Below are 25,344 nucleotides of genomic sequence, written 5' to 3'. Positions count from 1 at the left end.
GTTTGAAGATCTAAACCAATTGTAAAATTTTGGCAGCACAGTTTAATCTGGCCATGTACATTCCATCAAGAGAACTGACTTGCAACTGCTGCAGAGAGATCAAGGGATGGCAGTTCTCAGGAATAAAGGGAACCACTAGTGAGTCCGATTCCTATCTTATCTTCCTTTCACCTTTTCTTTGGCCAGCTCTGTGCTTTCAGAAACAGTAAGCATCTAGAACATCCTAGCATGCAAATAGAAAAAGGGAGCTGCAGGAGCTACTGCCCCTAGGACAGTGAGAGTGCCAACATCATACAAATGCTTGGTGTTTTGATGTTACTGTTGAAGAATGCGTATTTGTTAAAAAGAATAAAATGCATCAGTCGTACCTATATTGCTGCAGGCAAACAAAATTGTGTCTTCATTGGAAGAGTCTGCTTGTAATGAATAGCCTGGTAGGGGGCAGGCAAGGGGATGGCTTGCTATTTGAGCTGGGATGCCAGTTTTGCAGAGGTTTGATGCCAGCTACCATTCAGCTTGTTCTTGGAAGGCATTCACTGAGCTGCTGGTTGCTTGGAGGAAGACTGAAATCTGCTGTAGTGTTCAGTTCTGAAATCCGATGTACTTTTACCTCTTCTGCTTAGTGGTACAGCACACAAAATTGGACATTGGTGAACTGAGATGAACTGGTTCAGTGGTAAGCTGTCCATTTCTATGAGGATGGCTATAATGCTTCTCTATTCTATGGCTAAGCAGATTCTGCTTGTGAAAAGGGACAGACCTCACAACCTACTGTTCCTAGGATATATACCTTCTAGCATTTTAGCTAAAAGAGAATTTCAGCTAGCTGTACAAGGAGATTAACGGTAAGAGGATATGCAGGCTGCTGCCATGGGAAGAAGCTCACCATCCCTTGAGCATTTCTGACATAAAACCCACTAACAACACTCCCTTCATCTCTCTAAATGAGAAGAAAAAGCTCTGAGCACTTGGTGTCTAAATGGTGAATGCAACATGCCACAAATCCACATGTTTCTGCAGCACAAGTCTGTATTTTCTCTAGGAGCAAAAATTCTTCCTGCTGCTCTCCTTGGATGAGTCCTTTCCTTCACTTTATCTTTACTTGTACAAGGCTACAGGCTGAACACATGCTGTTCCCTTAAAAAGATTATTTCAGTGTATTCATTCTTGTGCTAATGAGAGGAAATTCTGGCATGTGTTTCTGAATCCTGAACAGTCCTTCAATCTCAATTTATTAGTTTAACTGCTGAGCCACAGCTAGGACATGTTTTGGGGTGATTCTTGTCTTGGGTAAACCAGCAAGATGCCAGGCTGCAGGGCAGTCTGCGGGGCTCTTGTAAGCAGTTATACATTGATCACAATACTGTATTATAATATCTAGTAATGGCTGTGTAGTAATTGTAGTTAGAATTGCTGCTGGATAACAAACCTATCCTATGGTAATCTGTCCATGTGAAGTCCACTAAACTTAACATGAGTTCTGGGCAAGGTATCGAGAATGGGATGCACACCACCTGACTGACAAAGCAATCTGATGCTAATATGACCACTGAACTTGAATAGGAATGGGGTCAGGTACTAGTGAGCAACTTGTAACTCCATTAGTTGAAAAAGCTTTTCGGCTTTGCTTTTACAAAGGCAAACATTGTCCTGCTCTGAAGTATGCCAGGTAAAAACAGCAGACGTTTGAAGGATTAGGCTCCAAGTAAAGATGCATGAACAAATACTAGGCAGCTCTGGTTGCTCTATTAAGTGTACTTCATCTTGCTCTTTGCTCCTTGTGTGCACTAAGAGCTGATTTATTTGAAGAGAAATCTGTGAAATGTGCTAATACCTGCTCTGGTCTTGATCAGGCTTAACATAATGACCTCATCTTGTTTTCACTGATTTTGCTGAGCAATTTGACACGCTTAAAACTTTTACATCTCATGAATAGCTAGTATTAGCCTACAGATGCCTTTCTGTTAAAAGTAAACCTACCACCAAACTGCCTGGAACAGGAATTATTTTCTTCCCTTGTTGGGTGTGATCAGATGGTCTTACTCTGCCACTAATTAGCAATGAAGAGCTTGTAATAATTCCAGAGTTGTTGCTGCCGGCAATCATACCTCAGACAATGATTTCTACGTATTTTCTCGTGAGGAACTTTCCTGTTCCTCAGCATATTTGATTTAAATTGTTGAAACCTCTGGATGCATATGTGAAAGTACGCTTGTGGGCTGTCTCTTGAGGAGAAGCAGAGGCGAGTGCATTCAGTGTGCATGTATGCGTGTACTTTCATACATGACTCATGATGTGTGCTCACATTAATCTCTTAGAAAAGTAGAAATCAGTGAGGTTTTACTGAGCTATTTCTGAACAATAAGCTATTCTTTAATAACCACAGTACAATGTATGTATTAGAGAGAGACTCTTAAAAATAAACAATTATTTGTTAAAAGATTGTAGATGTTTATAGGAAGGGCAGACTATTGGTGCTGTGTATCAGTAGAACTCCGATAGTTTCATCAGACAGAGGGCTTTGACAGAACTGTGAGCCATTAGTATTGACGAAGGCTGGATCCTCTSCTAGCTCAAGAAGGAGATCAAGTAAGTCTTTTCCTCCCATCCAGTCTCACAGCTGGATCCTAGCTATCCCTACATACAGTACATTAAGGCATAATTATAGCGTAACACTGTTCAGTGTGTGAGGCTGCTGCACTGAATAATGAGCAATTAGGTGACAACAGATTGAGGCAGGGAGGGAGACCAGAAAGAGGACTGGAAATAGGGAAAATTTTCAAACTCTCATGTGGAAGAAATTATTTTCTCTGCACTCACCGTCAGCTCCAGGGCTTCATTCAGGAGGCCGTTGCGCTTGCTGTGAAGGTAAGCGTTGGAACTACCTGTTTTGGCCACTCGAATCCTTGCAAGTCGGGCTTTCTGTGAAGACAAGTAAGCTGAATTTATTCTTTGGCACATCAACTAATCACTCCTGTGCTGCTTATACCAGAGGAAGGAAATTTATGGTTCTTTTCACACCAGAAAACCCCCTGGGGATGAAATACAAGAGGTACATGGGCAAGACAAGGCTGATGTCAAAACAGCTAACCCGTGTCTGTTTCCAGCTTGTCTATAGGACTCAGAGGACTACATATATCTGAAGAATAGTATCTGCCACAATGCATTAATGCTGGTTCCAGAGATGGGAAATGGGGGCCCTCAGGTTTGTTTATCCCTTCATATTTTATTAGTGATTTTTAGGGGGTGAGATGTGCAGCAACTAACAGCACTTGACTTAGACATGTTCTTGGCATGATAGGACTGTATGAGACAGAAGACTATGTGATGTAGCAGCATACATGTTGTCTACATGTGTGTTGCTGTCATGACTGACCTTCTCTCTAATGTGCTTGACTGTGTATCTGTTTGTCTGTCTGTATTTTTCTGTCTTTCAGCTCTGTGCTCTGAGGCCTGTATTGTTATTTGATCTGCTTGTGCAGCATCTAGCACAGTGACACCTGGGCCTTAGTGATGCTGTAGAAGTAGCACTGCAGAGCAAGTGGCTAGTAAGAGTCATTCAGAAGGAGACCTTGTACTTTGCTTTACTTACTAGCCAAGTAATGTAGACTGTTAACTTAACATTAGAAAATACTAATGGAAAAGTCTGCATATATCATTCCGCAGTAGGGGAAGGTACCCGTACCTCTGTCCTCGACAGTGGCGGTTTATTAGTTTTGCTGTCCGATAATATAAGGCTATGTTTATCCAAAAGTATGCATCTCTTGACAGACAGACACAAGTTACTCAGCAGCAACACAGATATTCAACTCAAAAAGAACAAACTACTCTTCTCAAATATTTAATTATCCCTCACCTTCTTGATCCCTAGAAAGACAAATTAAATTATTAAAAAGTGGTCTTGAATAAGGCAAGGAATAAAAACTAGTAAGACCCTCTTCCCTTTTGATCTTAGTTTTTAACTTTCCACTTTGTCTTTTCAAACACTGCCTGCTTTTCTGTCAAGTGCTGATTTGCCTTTTTCTTTTTTACTGTTAATTTATGACTCAAACACCATTAAAAGTAAATACATGAAATAGCTGTGACTATTAAAAAATAATTACATTGTGCTGTATCTTAAAATGCATAATCTTTTAAATAACATGGAACTCGTGATTTTCCTTTCTAATTAGAAGTGCTAATGGGTATACACTGTAGGAAGAGTAAAGCCAAGAGGCAAGTATCTGCAGTGGGTCTAGAAACTGTAATAATTCTAGGAGCTCTATTTCTGTACATGTGTGAATGACTGTGGCCCTCAATATTTAACCTGAAAAGCTTCTGCTTAAGTATGCTGTTTTCTGGACAAAAACACGTGCAGGATACTGTTTTGTAGCTTTACTTATGAGGCACAGACAGTGACCAGTCTGAAAAATAGGCCTTTTGTTACCCTATACTAAAGTCATCCAAAATAGAATTTCTCTTCTATATTTCATTGACTCATTTTAACATTAAGACTCCAAGTCAATATATGAGCATGAAGTCTCTGATGACATTTACTCTATACTGGTCCAAAGTATTTCTCAGGGCTGTGTCATGACCCTGTGAAAAGTTCATGAGTTGTATTTGCAAGACTTAGACTGAGGATGCAAAAAGAAAATGAAATTGGGTCTTCAGTCCTAGGTCTTCCCAAACTGCTGAGTTTGTTCTATGCCTGCAATAAAGACTGGCCAGAGACTGGAATCTGGAACAAAAAATTCAGACTCCCCTAGGCAGGGGTAGACCCTGCCTTAGCCCCAAGCAAAGTAGTTAATATTTTTGAAGCTAGACAGATTATACAGTCCAGACTAAAGCTTCTGCTGTTAGAGGAGGTCTGTGACTCCAATACCAAAGTCAGTACTTGATGGAAAAAAAGACATAAAAAGTCTCAGTTTGATTCCTTCCCACCTTCAAAATATGATATGGAGTCTGGGGAACAGCTGTTCCTTAGCAGACACAATGTGAAGTACATCTTTTATGGCAACTAGTGGTTTCCTACAGCAATAGACGAATGTGAAGTTGGTATATGCTCTTAAATGAATATGTAGATGATATGGATACCACCCAAACAGTAGCTGTCTATGTTAGCTGTTAAACTGCTAGGCTTTTTCAGGTGCTCTCTCCATAAATGAATGAGAGACACTACTGGAGACAATTCAGATAAGTATCCAAAATGGACAAAATGAATTGGTGTCTGCAGATCCTGTCTGGAACTGTTCTGTGGAACAAAGATAATTTTCAAGCATTCTGGTGTCAGAATGCGTATTAAATATGACGAGATTGATTTTTACCATGAAGGAGAGGAAATCACCAGCAAAGCTAAGAAAAAAAGAATGTAAAGTTGTAGCCTAGGTACTTTTTCTGCCTCACAGCCTGTCTATGCCAACTGTTATAAATTATATTACTACAATTGTGATGAGTTGACAGTAGTATATGGCTGCTGCATGTTGAAGAAGTGTTAGTATGAGTCCTACATGCCTCAAAAAGAGATAGAAGCCAGGAATTATGAGTAAGAGCCATGTCGCAACCTGTGCTGAACAAGATGTTTACTGTTGCTGGTGGAATTTCTCTGACGCAGATCTGAAGGTGAGTTAGAGGCAGAGAGTAGAGGATAAGAGACTGAAAGACAATCCACATAACTGGGAGATGGAATAGTCCTCTGTTCCTGTTACATTTCCTCTATGTTATTTCATCTCTTTTCAAGCTGTATGCCTTTGTATCTCTGTTCTTCACTTTCCACAATTAACTTATCTCTTCCATAATCAGGACTGGATATTGGATCCAGTGATGGTCCTTACACTGAGGCTCTGATGGCAACCGCAGAAGGCTCTTATTTCCTTTCTATAATTGACAAAATATCAACTCTTTGCTGCAGGAAGTATGAGAATCCCCCAACAAACCCACCTCACATACAGCAGGAAAGGTTTCATCATCATCTTCAGCTGCTATCATCATCAGTTCAGTTAATTGTTAAAGTGGATTCAGTCCTAGGCTCTTGTAATGAACATTATTCCCTTTGCCTTCAGGCTAGCAGGAGATCAAATATTAATAGCTGTACTCCACATGGACTGGAGATGGTTCGTCTCAGAGATCTGTTCTCTTTTCTTCTTTGAAACAGGGCCACTAGCTATCTAAATAATTAAGCCTCACAGCTTTGTAGTTTAGGACAGACGTTGTTATTTTAAAAAATGTCAGTGGGGCAGGGTAGGAATTAATCCTATTTTCCTACACAAAAGACTTTTTAGGGTAGTCACACCATCCAACTCTGTGCCCTCATCATGATTAAATTTGGTAGCTATCTTGATTAACTTAGCTAGAGAAGTTAATTAAAATTGGTGCCTAAAATTGCTCTGACCCTCCAGACAATTTCCAAAGTTAGACTAGAAACAACTGTAAAAGACATAGTTCATCTTTTATGCAGAAGTCTGTCTGTGTGTAAATGTGCATTGTTTGGTAAACATCATTATGAAGCAATACAAGCTTTACATTATATTCGGGTACATTTTGTACATTTACTCTGGATACAAAACTTCAGTCACGCCTGCAAGTAATGAAGGGTTTAAGTCTAGCAAGACATTCCCGTCTTGACATACGCAGCCAAGATTCAGCCCTAGTTTATGTGATTCAGCAAAGGACTGAGGATGTGAAGGGCACCTGGTAGTGAGTTAAGATTCTGGTTACAGGATGAAAGCAGTTAAAAGCCGATCATTTCAGAGAAATTTTGCATTATTTGATAGAATCTATCAGTCTGAATTTGGCGGGCCAACAAAGGTGTGATTTGACAGATCAGGTGAGGAGTAAATTACAGAAGCAAAAGCTTTACACTTGGAACAACCCACACAAACTTTGAAGGCCTATTTTTTTGCAGAGAACCCTACAGTATGTTTTGTTACATACCTCAGTGTCAGAAACGTAGAGATTTAGGCTGGTGAGGCCTTCCCAATACTGCCTTTTCTTAACCCTTGTTTTTGTGCTTGATGCTTTTGTGATCTTAGACCTGGATTTACAGAGATCAATAGTTCTGGTCTCCAGGACAGAAGACACAGACAAGAGCAGGTCCATGTTTTTCTGGCCATCTGGTGCAAATATCTTTGAGAGAGGGATACCTGACTTCTGCATTGTAGTCCACAAATGTGACTGACTAAAGGTCATTAGGGCCAGGCCTGAGATCACTGTTACTGAATATAACCCCTGCACAGATAGTCTAAAAAAGGAAGAAAAAACGGCACACTATGTCTGCATGTAGAGTGGTAAGAGGAGTTGCTAGGAAACCACAGGATCTCAAAATGCATGTGACCTAAACTGGAAGATAATTTATATGATGAAAATAATAATACTAATGACAGCCACTTACAGATTAGAATGATTAATTTGGTTATCTTAGTGCCCACGTGTTTCTGAGAGCAGCATGGTAGGCAGGTCTCAGTAACTTCTGGCTCTTTGCTGCTTTTTAAGGTAAAAAGGCAGGGAAACTGGAGACTCAGAATAAGCAGAAAGGGCAGTGAAGCCAACTGTACATGGGGAATGCTGAGATATGGTAACGAAGATGATGTAAGTGGATACCAGCATCCTGGGTATCTACGTTTTGCAAGCAAAGGAGAAAGGGAATAGTCTGTTTTCATCTTTTAGCTGCTTTGGAGAAGTGCAAGGAGCAGGAGTTACAGACTAGGAAAAATGCTTACCAGACGGCAGTCTAGTTCTTATGGAGATAATACTCTCTCTTGATTTATCTGGTGTAATAAACTATTAAGTTGCAACTTATGATATAATTTCATATTTGCCAGACCCCTTCAGACCTCCAGATCTTCTATCCTATTGAGCAACGGGATAGACTGGAGTACCTGTATGCCAGATATTACATGTACAGACCCTGTGTCCAGTTCTGCTCCCTCTTTGGGCTGGGAGCTGTTATTAACATTACCCTTCCTATCTAATTTTATCTGTTAAAATCACACTAACAGCATTATTGGCAGAAAATGTAACTACATGAGATAATTAACAGATACTTCACTTTTTTATTGGTAAATAATTAGCAGTTTGAATATCAGTAGTGCCACTGATGATGAAAGCAGTGAGTCCAGTGGTGGAATATGTGTACATTACTGGTCTTCTAGTATTTGCATGTCTGAAATGAAGCTATTTTTAAATATAATCAACAGAATACCTTTGAATTGGTTTTTAGATGCAAGATGCAATATCACAACCTTTCAGTAAGTGCTGGATTTTTTTGATCTTTAGTGTTTGTCTGCATCTGTTACTAGCCTGGATTTGCACTTAAATTCTAGATAGAAGGAACATGGTTGACTTTTGCATATGGAAAACGTAACAAGCAGATTGCATTTTTAAAGTGGAGTTTCTGCATACTTAACAAAAGGGCTTAGAGTATGGAATGATGGAAAGTGTTTTCTTGTAGTTATATTCAGTACTTCCAAAACTGATCTCATCTGTGACACTTTTGACTATTTTTAACATCTAATTCAGCAAGGAATTCAGCAAAGACAAATGTGTGCATTTTATTGGGACTTCAATACACACATGTAACTTGAAAAGGGAAATGGTCAAACCTTCATCTAGTGGAAAATAGATTAGCTCTTCTGACCTATTGTGGTAATTTTCCTTGTCAAATGGAAAAHAGATTTCCCTCCCTTCTTTTTTTTTTCCTTAAAAAAAAAAAGCATTCAGAAATAATAAAGTGTACAAGGAATTAAATGTATCTACTTTCTGTGGAGTGCTTTGCTCAATATGATCATGCAACACTGATTGTCCTACTTATAACTCTGAGGACCTGAAATGCCATCTTTAACAAAGCAGGCTGGACTGCTGAATTAGGACTCAGGGTTATTACATGCATTTCAACACTGGATGAAATAGTAGCTGTATTAAAAGCAAATGGCCCGTATAATAAGTACTAGTTATTCTTGTGCTAGCCCTGCTTCCATCTGACTATTGCAATAGGCAGGCGGTAGAGTTAAAGCAAAGAGTTGGAAAAGTGAATTTCTGCAGATCATCTTTCTGTCATTCTAACCTTTTTTATAAGAAACAAAGAGTGACATTTGGACTTTTCCTTCCTCTCAAATCTTTACATTAAACAATTTTGAGCCGACTTTAAATATTCCATCGTTACGGCTTTGGGGGAGATGTTGTAGAGCTGCATATGGAAATTAGATAGTGTAGAACTCATTATATTCCTATATAATTTGATAGAACCACTTACAGTCAGACCTTGATCTTATTTTGGGCCTCTTCATTACTTTCCAGAGATGAAAGATTCCCCTCCACTCCTTTGTGGCTCTCCTTTTAATCTTACCTTACCCTTGGCACCATTAAAGCAACAGAACATCATTTCAAATGCAGTATATCGTTTAATCTTTTCCAACACTGAAGAACATGATGTTCAATCTATTTATAGAACAATGCACAGAATATAGAATTTAATGGATCTTGACTTCTCTGCTAGTCATAGATACCCTGGCTGATTAAACAGAGAACTTTGCAAAAGTGTCTTAATATGCAAAACTTGAATTGAGGAATGCAGGACTGTCAGAAAGCCACTGGAGCACTGAGGTCAATTCCCTTCTGTTGCAAACTTCCTTTTGTACGTTTTCATCATGAACTTGGCAAGCTCTGGCTTAAAATTAGTGAAAGTTTAGCTGTCACTCATACCAGGCATCTGTTTTACAATCTCATTACTCTTCTGTTTAGATATATTCTTCTGATTTCCAGTCTGCATGTATTTTTTGCCAATTCTACTCATTTGCTGTTGTACTGACATTTTCTTTTTACTTAGACAGTTCCCTTTCTGGCATTTGCTCCTTATTCTCTCTACTGCAAAAAACAGAATAAACTTCATTTTTCCTAGGGTTTGACAATTCTCAGTTTGTTCCTTTACCTGACATTTCATGTTTTCATCATTTGTAGATGCTGTGCTTATTCCTAATATCTCTCTTCTTTAGTTATCATCCATCTAGTAAGATTAAACACTTATGGACAGTTTTTCCTTACTTGAAACAGTTATACATACTTACTCCATCTTGGCTGAAATTCAGTCTTCTGTACACTCAGGTTCCCACACTGCTAGCTTAGCTGACTTCCATAAGTAGCTCTCTTAATTTCTTCAGTTTGCCTCTTTCAGTAATAATAACAAAAAACATTCTTAACATTGGGGAAGATTTTATACCTTGAGTCAAAAACAGTTCAGAAAAACCTGGCAAAAGAGGTTCAGTTCTGATTGTAGTGGGAATCTAGTATAGTTCCTTAGAGTTAGAGACATATACAGATGAAAATCTCCGTAATGCTGTTAGAGATGAATGCTACCAGGAATTGTATCTTTACAGGAGTTTGTAATTTCCCAGGTATAGATTGCAAAACAAATGTTATTACAAGTATTAGGACTCTAAAATTTTCAGATATGATAGCTAGCAGATTTCTTCACTAGTTGTTGAACTAGTAAGTAGTAAGAAGGATACTATGTAAGAGCTGGCTATAAAAAATAACTGATCTCTGTCTAGAGATCATTAATTCATTCTGTTAAAACATGCTTTTGTAATACACAATAACATTCTCTAGGAGTACAAAATGTAAATTAGGGTGTYAGAATTTGTCCAGAAACTAATACTACTTTTACATAATAAAAAGTTTCTCAAGAAAAGAGCTTTATATTTCCTGCCTTATCAATAGAGAGGTTGCTGTTCCCCATTATTATAAATTCAGGTTCTGTGTTCACTGGAAGCAAATTGTGATGAATATCTGTCTGTCTGTGACTTATCTGTCTCTGTATTTCTTGATCTCACTTTTATAACCTCTTTCACACAAATCACACCCCTAATTAATAGCTATAAACTATTCAAGGGTTAAAGAAATTAACAGAATTCGATCTAGTGTCACATGCCTACCTATTAGACCTGATATGTGAACACTAATTAATGGTGTTGGTTTTATGAAGGCTAGTGATTAGTTACAAAAAATGGAAGCAGTTACATCTTATAGTGCTAAAGTCTGTTTGCACCTTTCATAGAAAGATGATGAAAACACAAAAAAAAATCCTTTTTTTTTCTTAATAAAAGTTAAGAAAAGCTAAGCAAACTTGTAAAACGTATGTGCTTAATTCTTTCCAGTGGAATACTTCTTCAAAACAAAGCCCAAAGGGAAGAGAGAAGGTGGTGGGGCTGTTTCTCTGCCTCCCTGCCTGTTCACTGGCAGTTAGAGCATGTATTGTCTCAGCTTTGCAGGCACCCACTGGCAGCAAGTAGAGGGAAAAGCATTAAGCTTTCCTTGCGTGGATGTGGGCAGCAGTTACCTGAGCAAGGGGTAAGGACAGGAGTTACGCTCCATCTCACTTCTCTGTTCTTAAACCTTTCAGCATTAATTGAGAAAAGTGTTGCTTGCTGCAAATAAAAACTGTTCAGAAGTCATTAGGTAACAATAAAGTTGTTGTGCAGTGCAATTAGGTATTTTATTTAAGCTGCTCTTAGTTGTTCCTCTTGTTCCTAGGGTTTCTGGGAACAAATCTCTTGCATTAGGCTTCTGAAAAAAAAAGATCATTGCAAATCCATTCCATGATCATTGTTGATAAGGAGTGAAGACTCATAGAAGAATGTATGTCACAGTTCATGTCCTTACAATGACAACCACAGAGCATTGGCTACATGCCTTGATTTGGGGAATATCAAGGGAAAAACCTGCCTCACATACTATCTTGGGCACTGAAAGTGCTCCCTGATTTGTCAGCAGAAATCTCCAGAGTTGTCATGGTTACTTGTTTCACTGGCCCTTGTTTTTGCATTCCAGCATTGTTACAAATTCTTACTTGAATTGGCTTGCTTGGCTTCTAATTGTCCTGACTCAATAGCTAAGTAAGTTACGTTTCATACGTGGACTGAAATGCGCTGTCGGCATAGTGGGGCTTGTGGACAATGTGTAGAATTGCGCTTTATTATTGTATTTGTTTAGAGTTAATGCTGAGTTTGGTCTAAATGGCTACACTTACATGGAGAGCAGGTGGCTCAAATTACCATCAGACAGTGCTCTGCATTAGTAAACAGAAGAGTTCTGCTTTACTTTGAACAAGAGGGGAAAAGAGTAACTCTTTCCAAAGGAGCTATTTGCCTGATGAATTGATCTCTCTCTTGTTTTTTCCTGCCTACAGAGTACTCAAAAGCAGGGTGTGATTTTTCCCAAGTACATTTTTTTTGAAAACTTATTAGTAAGTTTTGTGCACACTCTGGATTTCCTTGCTTGCTCATGAATGACTGTCTGCTAGCATTTGCTGCTGCTCTGCTTGCTACCAGTGACCAGTTAGGAAAAACATGTGCTGTTATTTTTGCTGTGTTTGGTGAGTCAGCAAAAATTGCTAGTGCTAAGGCTCATGTATGAATTTAAGATCCTAGATATTAATAATATTACCAAAAGATGGTTTCACTTTATAGCCTTGTACACGTGCATGAACTGACTTTGCAAGAAGCCACTGAGCCGTGAAAAGAAGAGGGTTTATCCCAATTTTATGCTTGAGAAAACCTGAGTCATGGTGAGTTGAAGTAAGAAGAGAGATGCTGATACAAACATCCTTGCTTGTCAAAACAATGAGGATGGCTGCAGTGGGGATACAAAAGAGGAAGGCAGGCTTCTATTCATGCCCGGAGAGKGCCTGCCTCATGCTAGTTTGAGCCTGGTCTGATACTGAAGTTATCAGTAGTTATTATTTGATTGGATTTTCATGACCTTCGAATAACAAAGACTTGTTCTGAGTCAGAYGTTGCAGACTGTGGCTGCTGGGTGGAGTGGGAGGAGAGAAATAATGAGATTCTAGGACTTTTCAAATTGGGCTGTATAAGGCATCTGGGAGTATGTTAACAGTGAAATTTTGCAATGGCCCTGGAGAGATCTGTTGGTAGGCTGTGGACTTCTCCCATTTCTCTGACATATGTGATTAGAGGACTTGCAGAGACCTGAGTTGCCATCCCAACACCACATGTATCAGGGACAAATCTTGCTCTTCAGCTGTTAATCACTGTCATGGTACAAATTAGTAACAGCAATAAGCTTTACAGCCACTTCCACCTACTTTAAGCTATGCTTCTCCTGACCAAATGGATACATCCATATCCATGAATCTAGACATAACCATATATTCCAGCTGGTGCAGGGGTGTTGCTGAGCTGTATTCAGTACTTAGATTGAGAATTGCATGGAATCTAAACTGCACCCAGCCTACTCAATTCTGTGTTATATAGGCACAATGGTAGAATAATTAGTTAATAATGATAATAGAAAGGAATCTGATTACTAGAACCTAGTTCCAAAGAAGTAGAAGGCTTCCCAACAGTTTTGGCTGAACATTTTGCATGGTCTCCCTGACAAGGCAGTTTCAGATAATGTTTGTTTAGACATCTGGGATGAAGCAAGCAACATCAGCCATTACAAATTCTACCAACTGTGCTACATAATGAGCCATCTGGACAGAGCCTGCCACACACAGCCTGGACTTCCAACAGGTGGGAAGGGGGAGACCCTCTTGCAGAGATGGCCAAGGGACAACGCTGAGGATGGATTACTCAGGTTCTTATGCATCACAGACTATTATCTCATTATGACTGAGAACATGAARGGGCTCAAGGCATGCAATAAATGCAGAGCAGCTTCTGGATATGCATGGAAACTATTTTAATTGGGCATTGGGCCACTATTGACAACTGGCTTGATATTCTACATAAATTTGCTTTGGAGACTGAATCTATAAGCTGTAGCTCATTGATCTCAATCCTTCCTTTCAGAAGATGGCTGGAGATACCTAGTTGTCTTATGCAATTTGGAACCCAGAGAATTTGAACTAGCTGAACTGGTTAAAAATGCCATTTGCTTTCATGCGTAATATGAAACAAAAAGAGGAAGGATTTGTGGTTTGTTTATTTATTTTTTTTCCCTGAACTGCATTAGGGGGATGTGACAAACAGCGAACAGGAAAAAGAGGAGGAAGAGAAAAGAGGTACCTACCCCAGCAAAACTGAAATCTGTTTTTTTCTCTTCAAAAAATAGCAAAACAGCAGCTTGTCAAATTGTTAAATATCAACAACAACAAAAACATATTCCATACAGACTTATTGTGGTTGAAAAAAACATGTTTTTTAAATGTCAGCCAGYTCCCGTTTTAACCTTATTGTTTCTCTCTCCCCTTAAGTTCCCAACCCCATCCCCTGCTGGGAACTGAGTCATATTCTGTTGCTGAGCTCTCTGTAGACAGCTCACAGCTTTGCTAGAGTAGCTTTTTCTGGCCATTCTGTTCCACATTCTAAAGTTCACTAACCCACCTCCAGAATCTGAGATGTCAGCTGAGAAACAGAACATTTCAAAGCTGACTCCCCTGCTTTGCAGCAAATCAATTATTATAATGAATTTGTTATTGACAGGTATGTGGGCTTTCTCATGGGTAAGATGATGCCATAAATCTAGTATTAAGCCTTCTCTTCATCCTCATCTTCCCTTTTCATTGACTCCTCTGACTGCAGTCCTGTTTTCTGTGCCTCTGGGGATGACGGATGGACTGGAACAGGCTGTTTCTAACGTGCCTCTTATGGAACAATCAGAAAGACATTTGCGTTTTTACTCTTCCTGCCTTTGGCTTAAGCCCCTTTTAAGCATCTCCATAGTTACCTCTTCATCTGTCTGCAGAGTCATAGCTGCCTGTGTGCAACCATCTCATGAGTAGTTCTTCCTGTCTGCAGTAACCTTCCTCTATCTATTTCCTCTCATTGACCTCCATCTGAAAAGATACCACTTTTCTCCTTCTCTTTCATTCCTTTCTCCTACACTTACTGGTTCTGTGATTAAATGCTTTAATTCCTCCACCAGGCAATGTGTCCACTCCTCCGCTTCACCTAATTTATACCATATACTCTTTGATAGCCTGTGATTTTCAGTCCTGTAAAGCATTTTGTGTTATATTTTGTGTAAGAGCTGCTCTGCAAAATGAATTTGTCCTGTGTAGTCCTTTCCTTGCAAGAATTTAGGTGTTTGGTTCTTTGCTGGAAACTCTCACGTACTAGCAGAATCTTCTCCTCCAACCCTGTTCATCAGCTTTGCACCACTGAAGGGTCTCTAGTCATCTTTTCTGAAGCATTATTCCAATAATAAAAAGACCAACAGAACAAATTAACTTTGCTGCCCTTCATAAAATCTTTCCAGCTGAGTTCATTATTTTTAAAGCTGTGCAATCTACAACATGGACAGTACAAAGACAAGTGTCAGTGTAGCTGGACGAAGAAGGTATACTGTAATGCTTTGAAAAACACCTGACTAGGAATAGTTCCACTAAGAGGTCTTTTTCCTCCCTTCTTTCTTCCCTGCTTTGTTATTGCTTGAAATACTTGTGCAAAGACAAGGTCTTTAATGTTAATGTTGGCCTTAAATAGATCTCTGCTTGTAGTCAGTAAAATAAACTGACATTGTCACCAGCTAGAGATTACTCCAGAAAAATGATTCTTACAAGATTTTTGACCGGTCCGACAGAGTTGAGAGGTCTACAACATTCCGTGAAACCTTGAGGAAGCAATCTGCACTTCTGGGATGTTTATTGCACTGAACTCAAAGACCATGTCCATTCTTTTCACTACTGTATTATCTGACAATCTTTCAGCCGTGCATTTCTCTCCTACCCAGCTCAGGTGGGAATAACATTGTAGCTCAGTGTTGTATTTACACAGAATCTAACTCCTAAGCAATATACTGTCTYTTTCTACTGCTTTTGAAGARGCAGTGTGTKCAGAACCTATTCCTAGCTGCCTCTACTTTCTCTTTCTAGGGCTAAAAAGTGAGGGGTAAAACACTTGCAGGTTGTATCCTTGCTGCCTCAGGGAGAGCACCATATACTTGTCTCCCTCTTCCTCATATTGCACCTATACTGCAAACTGAGTGCAGCAAGAGAGAGACTCTGGCACAAGTCTGAATTAGAGAGTCACTCTCCTGTCAAGCTTTTTAAGTGTCAAATTCTCTTTTAAAACCAAAGTCTGTGACATTCACTCAAGAACAGCATCGTTTCAATGTCAGGGAGGTCAGTTCTTACAACATCACTCAAAAAGAAAAAAARTATTTGGAAAAAAACAACTTTCCCAAAATGAATCTTGTCAGAAATGATCAATTCATCTTCCATTCAGATTGACCTGGTCCTTGCTGCGTGGTAGAGGACAAAATTTGATGACACAGGACAATAAACTAAGGTTGCCAGATCTCCTTGTAATTAATTCTCTTGCGATGTGGGTTTGAAGAAGAATAATTTATCTTCAAGGTGATTAAATCACTGGTAGTTTTTTCCATTTTAAGGAACAATTTTCTCGGTTGAAGGAATAGGTGCTGGTCAATAGACCCCCCCCAGCATTTTATTCTTGCCATTTAAACACCTTTCCCCCCAAGCCAATGCCTCCTTAACAGTGAGAAAAAGTTAAAAATGAGCATATAATAACACAGAGGAACATCAGAGCTATGCAATRTTTCCCTGTTTTCTGAAGAAATGCAGCCTCTAAGAAACTGGTACCAGTCTGGAGGGTCCATATTTACTGACTCTTCTTCCCTTACCTTTACAKCTTTAAGTGTCATGTCCAGACATTTAAAGCTCTTATTATTTTTGCCTTTATTATTTCTCATTGGACAATTTCAGCATGAGTTCATAAACAAAAGATAAATATGGTCTAGATTCTGACCTTTAAACCTACTGTATATAATAAGTTATGACTCTTGAAATAAACTGAATTTATATGTTCAAGCCAAYTGTATTGAATTCAAATACCTAATTCAGGGTAGGTTCTTAACCCTCCTGTATACATCCTGACCATTTCCAGAGAGACTATCATTAATGTGCTTTCTCTCGCTTTCTCTCGATCTGTTTAGTATTCATGCAGTGATAAGCATGTGAGAATTACTCACACTCTTGACTTGAGAAACTTTCTTAGCCCAGAAATTCATCCAATATCAAGGGAATTAGAAATTCAAATGGAAAAGGGAGGAATTATACAGTATGTGTGTCAATACAGCAAATCTTGTAAAAGCTGCAATCAATCATATTAGTATCAAGGATCGTGGTATATTTCCTTGTCACCAAGTGGATCCTGATCCAAGAAATGAAGGTAAAAGTGAATCACAGGAAGAAACTTCAAAACTTTGGCTGCCAGGACAGGATAGCCTCTTCCCAAGCACGCATCTGGGTTCAGTTCTGGAATTTCTTTGCATCTCAATCCATGGTTATGCACGAATCTTGTTTGAATTGGTCTTGCCTATTTACTTGCTTCTTTGACTATTCTTTAAAGCAAATTCTTTCTCTTAAGTTTATGCATCATTTCAGTAGAATAGTACTCCCCTTCAAAATATTCAATTATATAAATGGGCTATTGTGCACTGGCCTCTTCTAAAACAGACTTCTAAGTGCRTATTTCTCTTTTAAAACACTTCCTTGTAGTTAATGCTTGATTTCAAATATTGTTTTAAATGAAGGGGATTGGGAGGTCTTTTTTCTGTTGGTTTGTTTTCTTAAATTAAATGTTTGAACATGCAAGGGATGTTGCTGATTAGCAATGAGTGAATTGTGCTTATAGTTYCTTAGAAGTTATTGCAATGACTTACAAGTTCACTCTAAGAAATTGGTTGTTAATTGGTTAAAGTTTTGTTGTATGTATGTTATGTTATGTTGTATGTAGGTCCTTGTGCTGCAAGGTTTGAAATTTAAGTTTCTAAAAGCAGACAGGATGGAGAGCATATCTATCTTCTAGTGAACTACTGTGAAAGTGGCTATTAACACAGAAGAAATATAATATTGCTATAATGCTTATAATACAGTCCTGTTCATTACCCATCGAATTGCATTTGTGTGACCAACGTTCTGATGGAGAGTGCTGTCTGCGTTTGAATTRTTTGAAAGGACTTTTGTGTATAAAAGTGATTGTAAGTGCTGGTGAAAGCTGGAGACTGGGCGATTAGGAGCACAGCAGGTACGACACAGGAAGGAGCTTTGCAGATTCACGGTCTTTGCACGTGAGAGAAGGCAGATAGTGTAATGGAACATCTGGTGACCTTTTGACAGAAAGGATTTAGGGCAACCTTACAGAAGGTTACATTACAGAAGAACATTACAGCCTCTGCAGTGTGTCTGTGTTTTGTCCTGGAGTTTGGAATAAGTAGGACTAAGAATTTGAGAGGGTTGAGACATCCAGTTACTGCTGAATTTCTTCATCAGTTGCTTCCTGTCTGCAAAAATCCAGCCATAGCTTCCTATCCCTTCTTTTCACATAGCAGTGATTTTTATATTACTTTGACATTCCTTGAATATTAGAAACTCCAAGTCTTTTCTAAAATCATCTCTGATTGCAAGTTTGCTGCTGGAGCATGTGCATGTTTACATGTTTTACCTRCTGTTCTGCCAGTGTTTTATTAATTGCTTTGTATTTTGCCTTTTCTTTACACGTTAGTAAAGCTTGTTTTTATTAATATGTTACTCTTTGCTTGGTAATGCAGGAGAARTTCTACTCATTATAGCTCTTCCTGCAGTGGCTGTCACTTGGACACAGCAACATATACTCTTAATGCACGTTAGCTTTGTTTCCGTCTGTTCTGTAGCAGACRAGAAGGACTCTGTGTGCTGTTGAAGTTTGCTAGAACATGGTTAGTTACTGACTTTTTGCACCTTGAGGATCAATACATACAGCATCCAAACCACTGCTTTTATTTTACTGTCAGACTTGCACAAGATGACATAATTTAGCATTCCCTAACAGCAAAGCATAGCTGCACCCTTGCAAACCTAGACGCATACAAGAGATGCTGTACAGTAGTTGTCTTGGCTTAATTATTAATATACAGGATCTGCTTACCCCTACTTGACTGCCTCAGACCTTCCCACACGCTGACACTTAGCACATTCCTGTTAAAASTTAAATACAGATGGCAATACATGCTATGCTGGGGTGCAAACTCATATTAGACCTCTGAGTCCTCTGAGCCTTGAATTSCTGGCAGACAGCATTCCACAGGGAGAAACAGTCCTTAAAACCTTTAGTTTACAGTAGTTCTAAAAACCTGATTCTACAATTCTGGTTTTAGAGTAATTTAGCAGGCTGAAGTAGAGATACAATAAATCTGTTGCAGTTGTCCAGTGAATGGGATATATATGTCTGTGTATACATATACRCTTGTAAAAACTGTTTAGATTTTGGAATATTCAACAATACCTTGAGACTCCTGGAGGCTGTTGCACATTCCCAGAGTTTTGTCTATATTATAGTCAACAGCGTTGCAGGGATGTGTGTGCAGAAGTATATGTGTCTGGATGGATGTTTTCAGAACTTTAGGGCAGCGAGATGACAGATGCAGCCAGAAAGATAAATGATTCTTGGTAGTGAGGTAAGGGTACCTAGTTGTTTGTTTATTTTGGTCTGGTGTGTAACAAAGGCAAGCGATAAAAGCCCCATTGCTTTTGACGCTTGAGATGGGACAGTACGCAGGCTACTGCAGGTGAGCTGGTTTTTATCTGTGTGGATGCAGATAGTAACTGTGCGTAAGTGTTAACCTGCGAGGACGGGTGGAGGCAGGCTGCCCTCTGAAGAGGCTCAGAACGGGAGCGGATGTGTCCGGAGAGGAGGCCGCGGTGGCCCTGCGCGGGCTGGCTTACCTTCTGAGCTCTCCGCTTGTCTGCTCTCTGGTTCTGGTGGTAAATACGGCTGAAGTTGGAAACAATGACAGGAACCGGCAGAGCGATGACCAGCACCCCGCTCAGGGAGCAGATGGAGCCAAATATCTTCCCAGCAATTGTCTTGGGCACCATGTCACCGTAACTAGAGGCAAAAAAAGAAAAAAAGAGAAGCCCCTCCTTCAGACAAGTGCAATGGCACCAGAACCTTGTTCAGCCTCCCTGGGTGAGCAGCAAAATCAGTATCCAGGTCAGACAGGAAAGTTTAGAAATCTGCCAGATAAACAATTCACATGATGCTTTCATTGTAAAGATGACAAATTACACCACCACTTTGGCAATGAATGAAGCTAAACCAAAGAAAGGCACTCTTGTTGCAGAACAGATGTGTCAGTTCAGGCAGCTGGTAAGYGTTTTAAATTCACACCCTCACTCATCCAGCACCTCCCTCTCTATGCAGATGAGTGCTAACGAACCTAAAACTGTATGGCTGCCTCTGACCAGGTTCATATATTTTCAAGTTCCCTTGTATCCATCTGCAAATGAAGACTGATTTACAATTCTGTTTCAAAACCAAGCAGTTTCCTTCCCATCTGTACATTCAGAAATTTTGGATTCATTCAAAGTCTGAATTTACGAAAGGGTGAGTTCTCAGGAATGTGAGACCAGCTGAGAAATGTTCAGGCAAACCTCAGTACTGAATTCTACCCAGCAATCTTTTCATTARCAATTGTAATTTATATTTTAAGTAATACCAGTAGAATCAGAGATGAAATAATCCAGTTTATGCAGATGCAAACTCATGATGGCTTAGCTTCCTTGAATTCCCCATGACTGAAATTGCTACTCTGTAGAGTGCTTGTTTGTTGTGTTTTTATTTTGCATACTACAAAGGCTTTCTGCAGCAGTTTTATGCTTAAGCTTTAACATTGTCCTTCTGTAAAGACATCCTATATGCCTTGTCTTATGGGGCTACTCACCAGTGTGCTGGGGACGGCTGCTGCCCCGTAATGGAACAGACAGTCCTGGAGCTGCTCTGGGACTCAGGCACGTGCTTGGCAGCACTGGCTCGCTCAGTGCTGTGTTGTAGTGCAGGTAATTGGGATTTTGAATTCTGATGTACAGTTTGGCGTGCTACAGTCCCCATATTGCATCCCAGATGATTGGACCTCTTAAATCTAATTGACTGCCCCATCACTCATGATTCCCCCAAATCACAGCACAACTTATCAGGAGCCTGAATTGCAGTCAGGCACCAGATGTTGGCAATGCAAATGTTGCTGCTGTGTGTTCAGCAGATGCAGTGGTACGCTCCCTGGGAGGTTCATTCTCCCCTGCAGTTTGCCCTCTAGAAATGACTTCAGTGCTTTCTTCTGCAACTGGTTGACAACCAAAAACCCATCCAAAAAGCGTGYGAGTGTCGGCTGGAGTGTGTTCTGGTTGTGTAACAAAAAGCTTGTTTGTAGTTAATGCCCCTGGAGTATGGCAGGAACATGATTAGCACAGTCACTGCCTGAATTTATAGGCATTGTTTCAGTGAGCCATTTATTACAGTCTTGTGTGGAAGTGTGTATTAGTATCACTATTCATTGGAGTAATTTTGAGCTGGAGGAAAGGGAAAAGCAAGCAGACAACAGATTTTTTTTTTAAAAAAGCTGTGATGTTGAAATGACTGATGAAATATATGAATTCCCAAAGTGCTTCTGTGATTGAGGAGGACATGTTCTACCCTGTGAAACTCTTAATACGAGCAGGTTTATGTGACTTGGCTGCACCCTGGATAGAAGAGGACCTGGACATTGCAACCTGCAGAATTTTGTAGCAGACAGAGAGAAATGATGCTAAAATTAAAGTCTGGGCCTAAGGAAGTCTCTTTTCCAAGGTACTTGAAATCCAGAGAGTCCTCTAGTTATTGTCAGGTGGTATTTGGAGTTTCTGTATTCTTCTTTGGGATATTCTTGTGTTTAATGAGCAAATATTGAAGAGTAAAATGACTTACAGTTGGGGCTTTATTTTTAGCTTTGATATCTGCTTATGACAAACAAAGAGCTACCATGGGAGTAGAGTTGAGCTAGGCATAATTTCCATCCAAGGGTAAAATCAAATATTGCCAAACATTTTTTTCAATCAGCTGAACTTCTTTCCCTTATCCAAGAACTCACTGGTGTGAGAATTTTTGAATAAAACATAACTCTTTACACATTACACATAATAGGTTACTCTGAGGAGTCTCTCATGAGCTTTCCTTTTAGGCTACGTGGGTAGATGTCATGGCCAAATAAATGGATAAAAGATTTTGATTAGACTCTCTCTGGGCTATCACACTCATTTGTGTCCAAGGAAGGCTCAGTTTTGGGCTAAGTGACAACTTTTCTGTGGCATTTTCATTTTTCTGATTGTTTTGCGTTTTTTTGGTAACATCACCAGCTAAAGCTTGATTATTACATGCAAAATCCTTCCTCTGCATTCATCTGCAATCAGTGCACTGAGACCCCTTAGAATGCCTCAAATCAGTAAAATGCTGTTCATGCCTGCTTACTTTCTAGATATTGCCTTATGCAGAGATAGTTTAAAAGCTCGTGTTAAGTGACAAGCTCTTCTGCTTCATTTAACACTGTTCTAAAAAAATTCTTTTTCATTGTTCCCTTGCTGCCCCTTAACACAAAAGAGCTGAAAATTAATCATATGCCTCAAACATGATCGCAGTGACCTGGAGTACTGAGAGAGAGCCCTTCTGTGCATTTGTAGAAATATAACAACTGTCTGGCTCACAGTCTGTCCGTATGACTTTGGTTCTTACACACAGACTAAGAGTCACCTTGTCACTTGGGACTTCAGAGAAAGTGTTTTAAAACACTATAAGAAAAGATCACACTATCATAGAGTTTCAAGAGGGATTTTGCTGGAGAGATGTAGAACTTCTTTTGCAAAACCATTATGAGATAACTGTGACGAGAAATTTTGCACTAGCTGGAGCAGGCTGCTCAGGAACGAGACCTAAAATTTCTACTCTAGCACTGACTCCTGTGAGTCTACTGCAGAATTATCTGTGGAGAGAATGCTGAGTTCAGTCCTCTGGGTTAACATGGTATTTTGTGCACTTGCAGCTGTGTTTGCTGGTATTATTGGATACTGAACTGCAATATGGTGATAATGGTATTTGAAAAAGTCCTAGATTTTAAGATGATCTAGTCTTAAAAAGAAAAATCATTCATACTTTTAAAGTGCTGTGTTTCATCCAGGTATGTGTCCTTTTTGATACCACTGGGATACCCAGTTTAGCCCTGGGGACTATTAGAAGTGCACACTGCAGAGCATGTAGGTTAATCTAATGACTAAAGGGCAATTTTTTCACTGTATCGGTGTCTCCTGGAGGTCTTACTATTAGCGTGTGGAAATAAGAGCAAACTGAAATACAAAACAGTGACAGTGTTCAGACCTGAACTGCATTTCGTTAGCACAAGGAACAGCAGTTCTTGGGAAGATTCCAGGCAAAGCAATTTAGGGAAGCTGGTGCAGTGACTCTGTGCTTTAACTCATTTCTGATGAATCTTCTTATGTCTAGTAAAAGTTAAGTGTACGCACAGAGAATTCACATGGTTCCTTTCATTGTACGATGTCTTACCCTGCAGGGGAAATGGGAAGTCTTCCTTTTGTACCATTTTGTTTTTGCTGTGCCAGTTTCTCCCATCCCCCTGATATGAATGTAGAGTTTTTGTTCAGAATGACTCCAGCCTGTACGTGCTTTTTGTAGAGCATTATGTCCAGCACTCATGCTTTGGGGCAATGACAGAGTGCATATTAATGATACAGCATGCATTACTTAGAGGCGTGGATTAAACAGCCACGACATTGTGCATTTTGGTGTAATTTGTGTTCCTCTAGAAGGTACGGTTGGCCCTAAAGGAAATAGGGGCAGTTCAGTCTGAGGTTATGGATTGATAAGCTTGTTCCATGCGACAGCCAGCAATGAATCACTACTTAAACATTAGGATATGTTGCAATAGCTGCTCTGCAAGTTACAAGACTCCAGAGAGCTGTGAGAAGCCTGAGCTCTGATTTGAAATCTGAGTGCTCAGAAACCCTATAGTAACTGGAATGTCTAAATGAGGCAAACAAAGCTCCTGAAGGCAACACAGGGTTACTTACAGTGAACAGTGGTGTTGGAATGGTGCCCTTAAATTGGTGTGTTTTTACTTCATATGCCTTTAGTATTTGCAGAAGGCACAAGATAGAAGGTCTGGGACCCTGGCTGGCTGTATCTCCACATAACACTGATAGAGGAATTTAGGAGAAGAAAAAAAATCTCTTGAGCTGGAATTCAGCCAGACAGTACAATTATTTGCATTACGTCCTGTAGAAAAGTGTCATATAATTGTCAGTGACCACTTTATCCAAGACTTGGTTTTATGCTGCAGTTTGGTGATGGCACCTTAGGTATTCCACACAATACTGACATCTTATTACTTTATTCAAAACTCTGCAGAAGTAAGATCCTTACTGAACGTCTATTGTCTATCCAGTTCCCTACTCCAGACAGGCAACATTGAATACGTTATGACCTGCATAGCAAAACCACACAGCCTAAGGACTAAGGTTAATTTGTACAGTACCTACAAGGATGCAAAACCTCCTACAATATCACACAGCCTAACTCCGTATACATGCTGTATGGGCATGATATCTGTGATCTGTTCTTTTATTAAAAATACGTAGGGCTTGTGTTCTTAGGGAAGCTGCACCGATGGTGCAGCCTCTAACACAGGCCTTAAGAGAAAGTTTTTAAAATTTCATATGTTGGTTGGCTTTTCCCTTTTGGAAATACTCATGTTATGCTTTTACAGTTTCCACAGTCCTCTGAAGGTGTCTGGTGCAAAATAAAGGGGACTGTCGTGCTTAATGAGGCACTAATGGGCAGGGGCTGAAGAATTGTTTCAGGAATAAAGCAGGGGGAGCAGCATGATATGCACATGCTCCTCCATGGTGAGCGATACTATTTCTAAGTGGGATAGCTGCAAACTATAATGCTTTGCATAACCTCCTGCGTAAGACAGGCCAAAAGACTTGGATGTTGGAATCTTCATAATGTCCTTGATTTAATCTTTCTTGGTCTATTCTCAGTCTTGGATGATTCTGTATTATGTTATGCCCATGTCTTCATCTGTTCAATTAAAATCTCTGAAATTAGGTCCACAGGAAAGCATTTTCTATAATCAAAATTATTTAATATTTTTMTTGTCCACTTCTGCCTTTTGGCATCAGGTTCTCAGCAGTCTGTGGGCATGGAACAAGTCAATTCAATCCACATGAAAAAGTAAAGCCTTCACAAGTTCAGTTTGGATAGCTTTAATGTCTAATAGAGACATCAAGCCCTGATGAGCCCTAACCTTTGTCTCAAATGAAGATGGTCATTAAGATCTACTGAAGACAAGAATTAAAGATGGCAGTAAAATAAAATATGTGTCATCGTGTGATCTACCTGGGGGGATTTCAGACTGCCAAGTTACTCTTATAAATACTAATCAGCTAATTACACTAGTGAAGGAAGAATCTGGTACATTGCACTATGACTGGAAGAAGACATTTGTCTATGTGCTGCACTGTTTTTGGTGCTAGAAGAACGGTGGCCTGTGAACAGACATGAGAATAAAAGTCTTCCTAAACCC

The 25,344-nt window shown here is 39.6% G+C and overlaps 1 protein-coding gene across 1 annotated transcript in view; it reads right to left on the bottom strand.

The window, feature by feature from the left end:
• The window catches only part of KCND3 (potassium voltage-gated channel subfamily D member 3), a 134,032-nt gene that overhangs the window by 9,374 nt on the left and 99,314 nt on the right, over positions 1-25,344 (bottom strand). The window contains exons 2-3 of the mRNA XM_085306609.1: positions 19,661-19,823; positions 2,821-2,922 (exon numbers count right to left, since the gene is read on the bottom strand). Coding sequence (XP_085162735.1) covers positions 2,821-2,922; positions 19,661-19,823 — 265 coding nt within the window. The remainder of the gene's footprint in view (positions 1-2,820; positions 2,923-19,660; positions 19,824-25,344) is intronic.

Source organism: Rhea americana, unplaced genomic scaffold, assembly GCF_003343005.1.
Source record: "Rhea americana isolate MKP2758 unplaced genomic scaffold, rheAme1 scaffold_241, whole genome shotgun sequence".
NCBI classification, from domain to species: domain Eukaryota; kingdom Metazoa; phylum Chordata; class Aves; order Rheiformes; family Rheidae; genus Rhea; species Rhea americana.
This window is presented reverse-complemented; position numbering and strand designations above follow the sequence as displayed.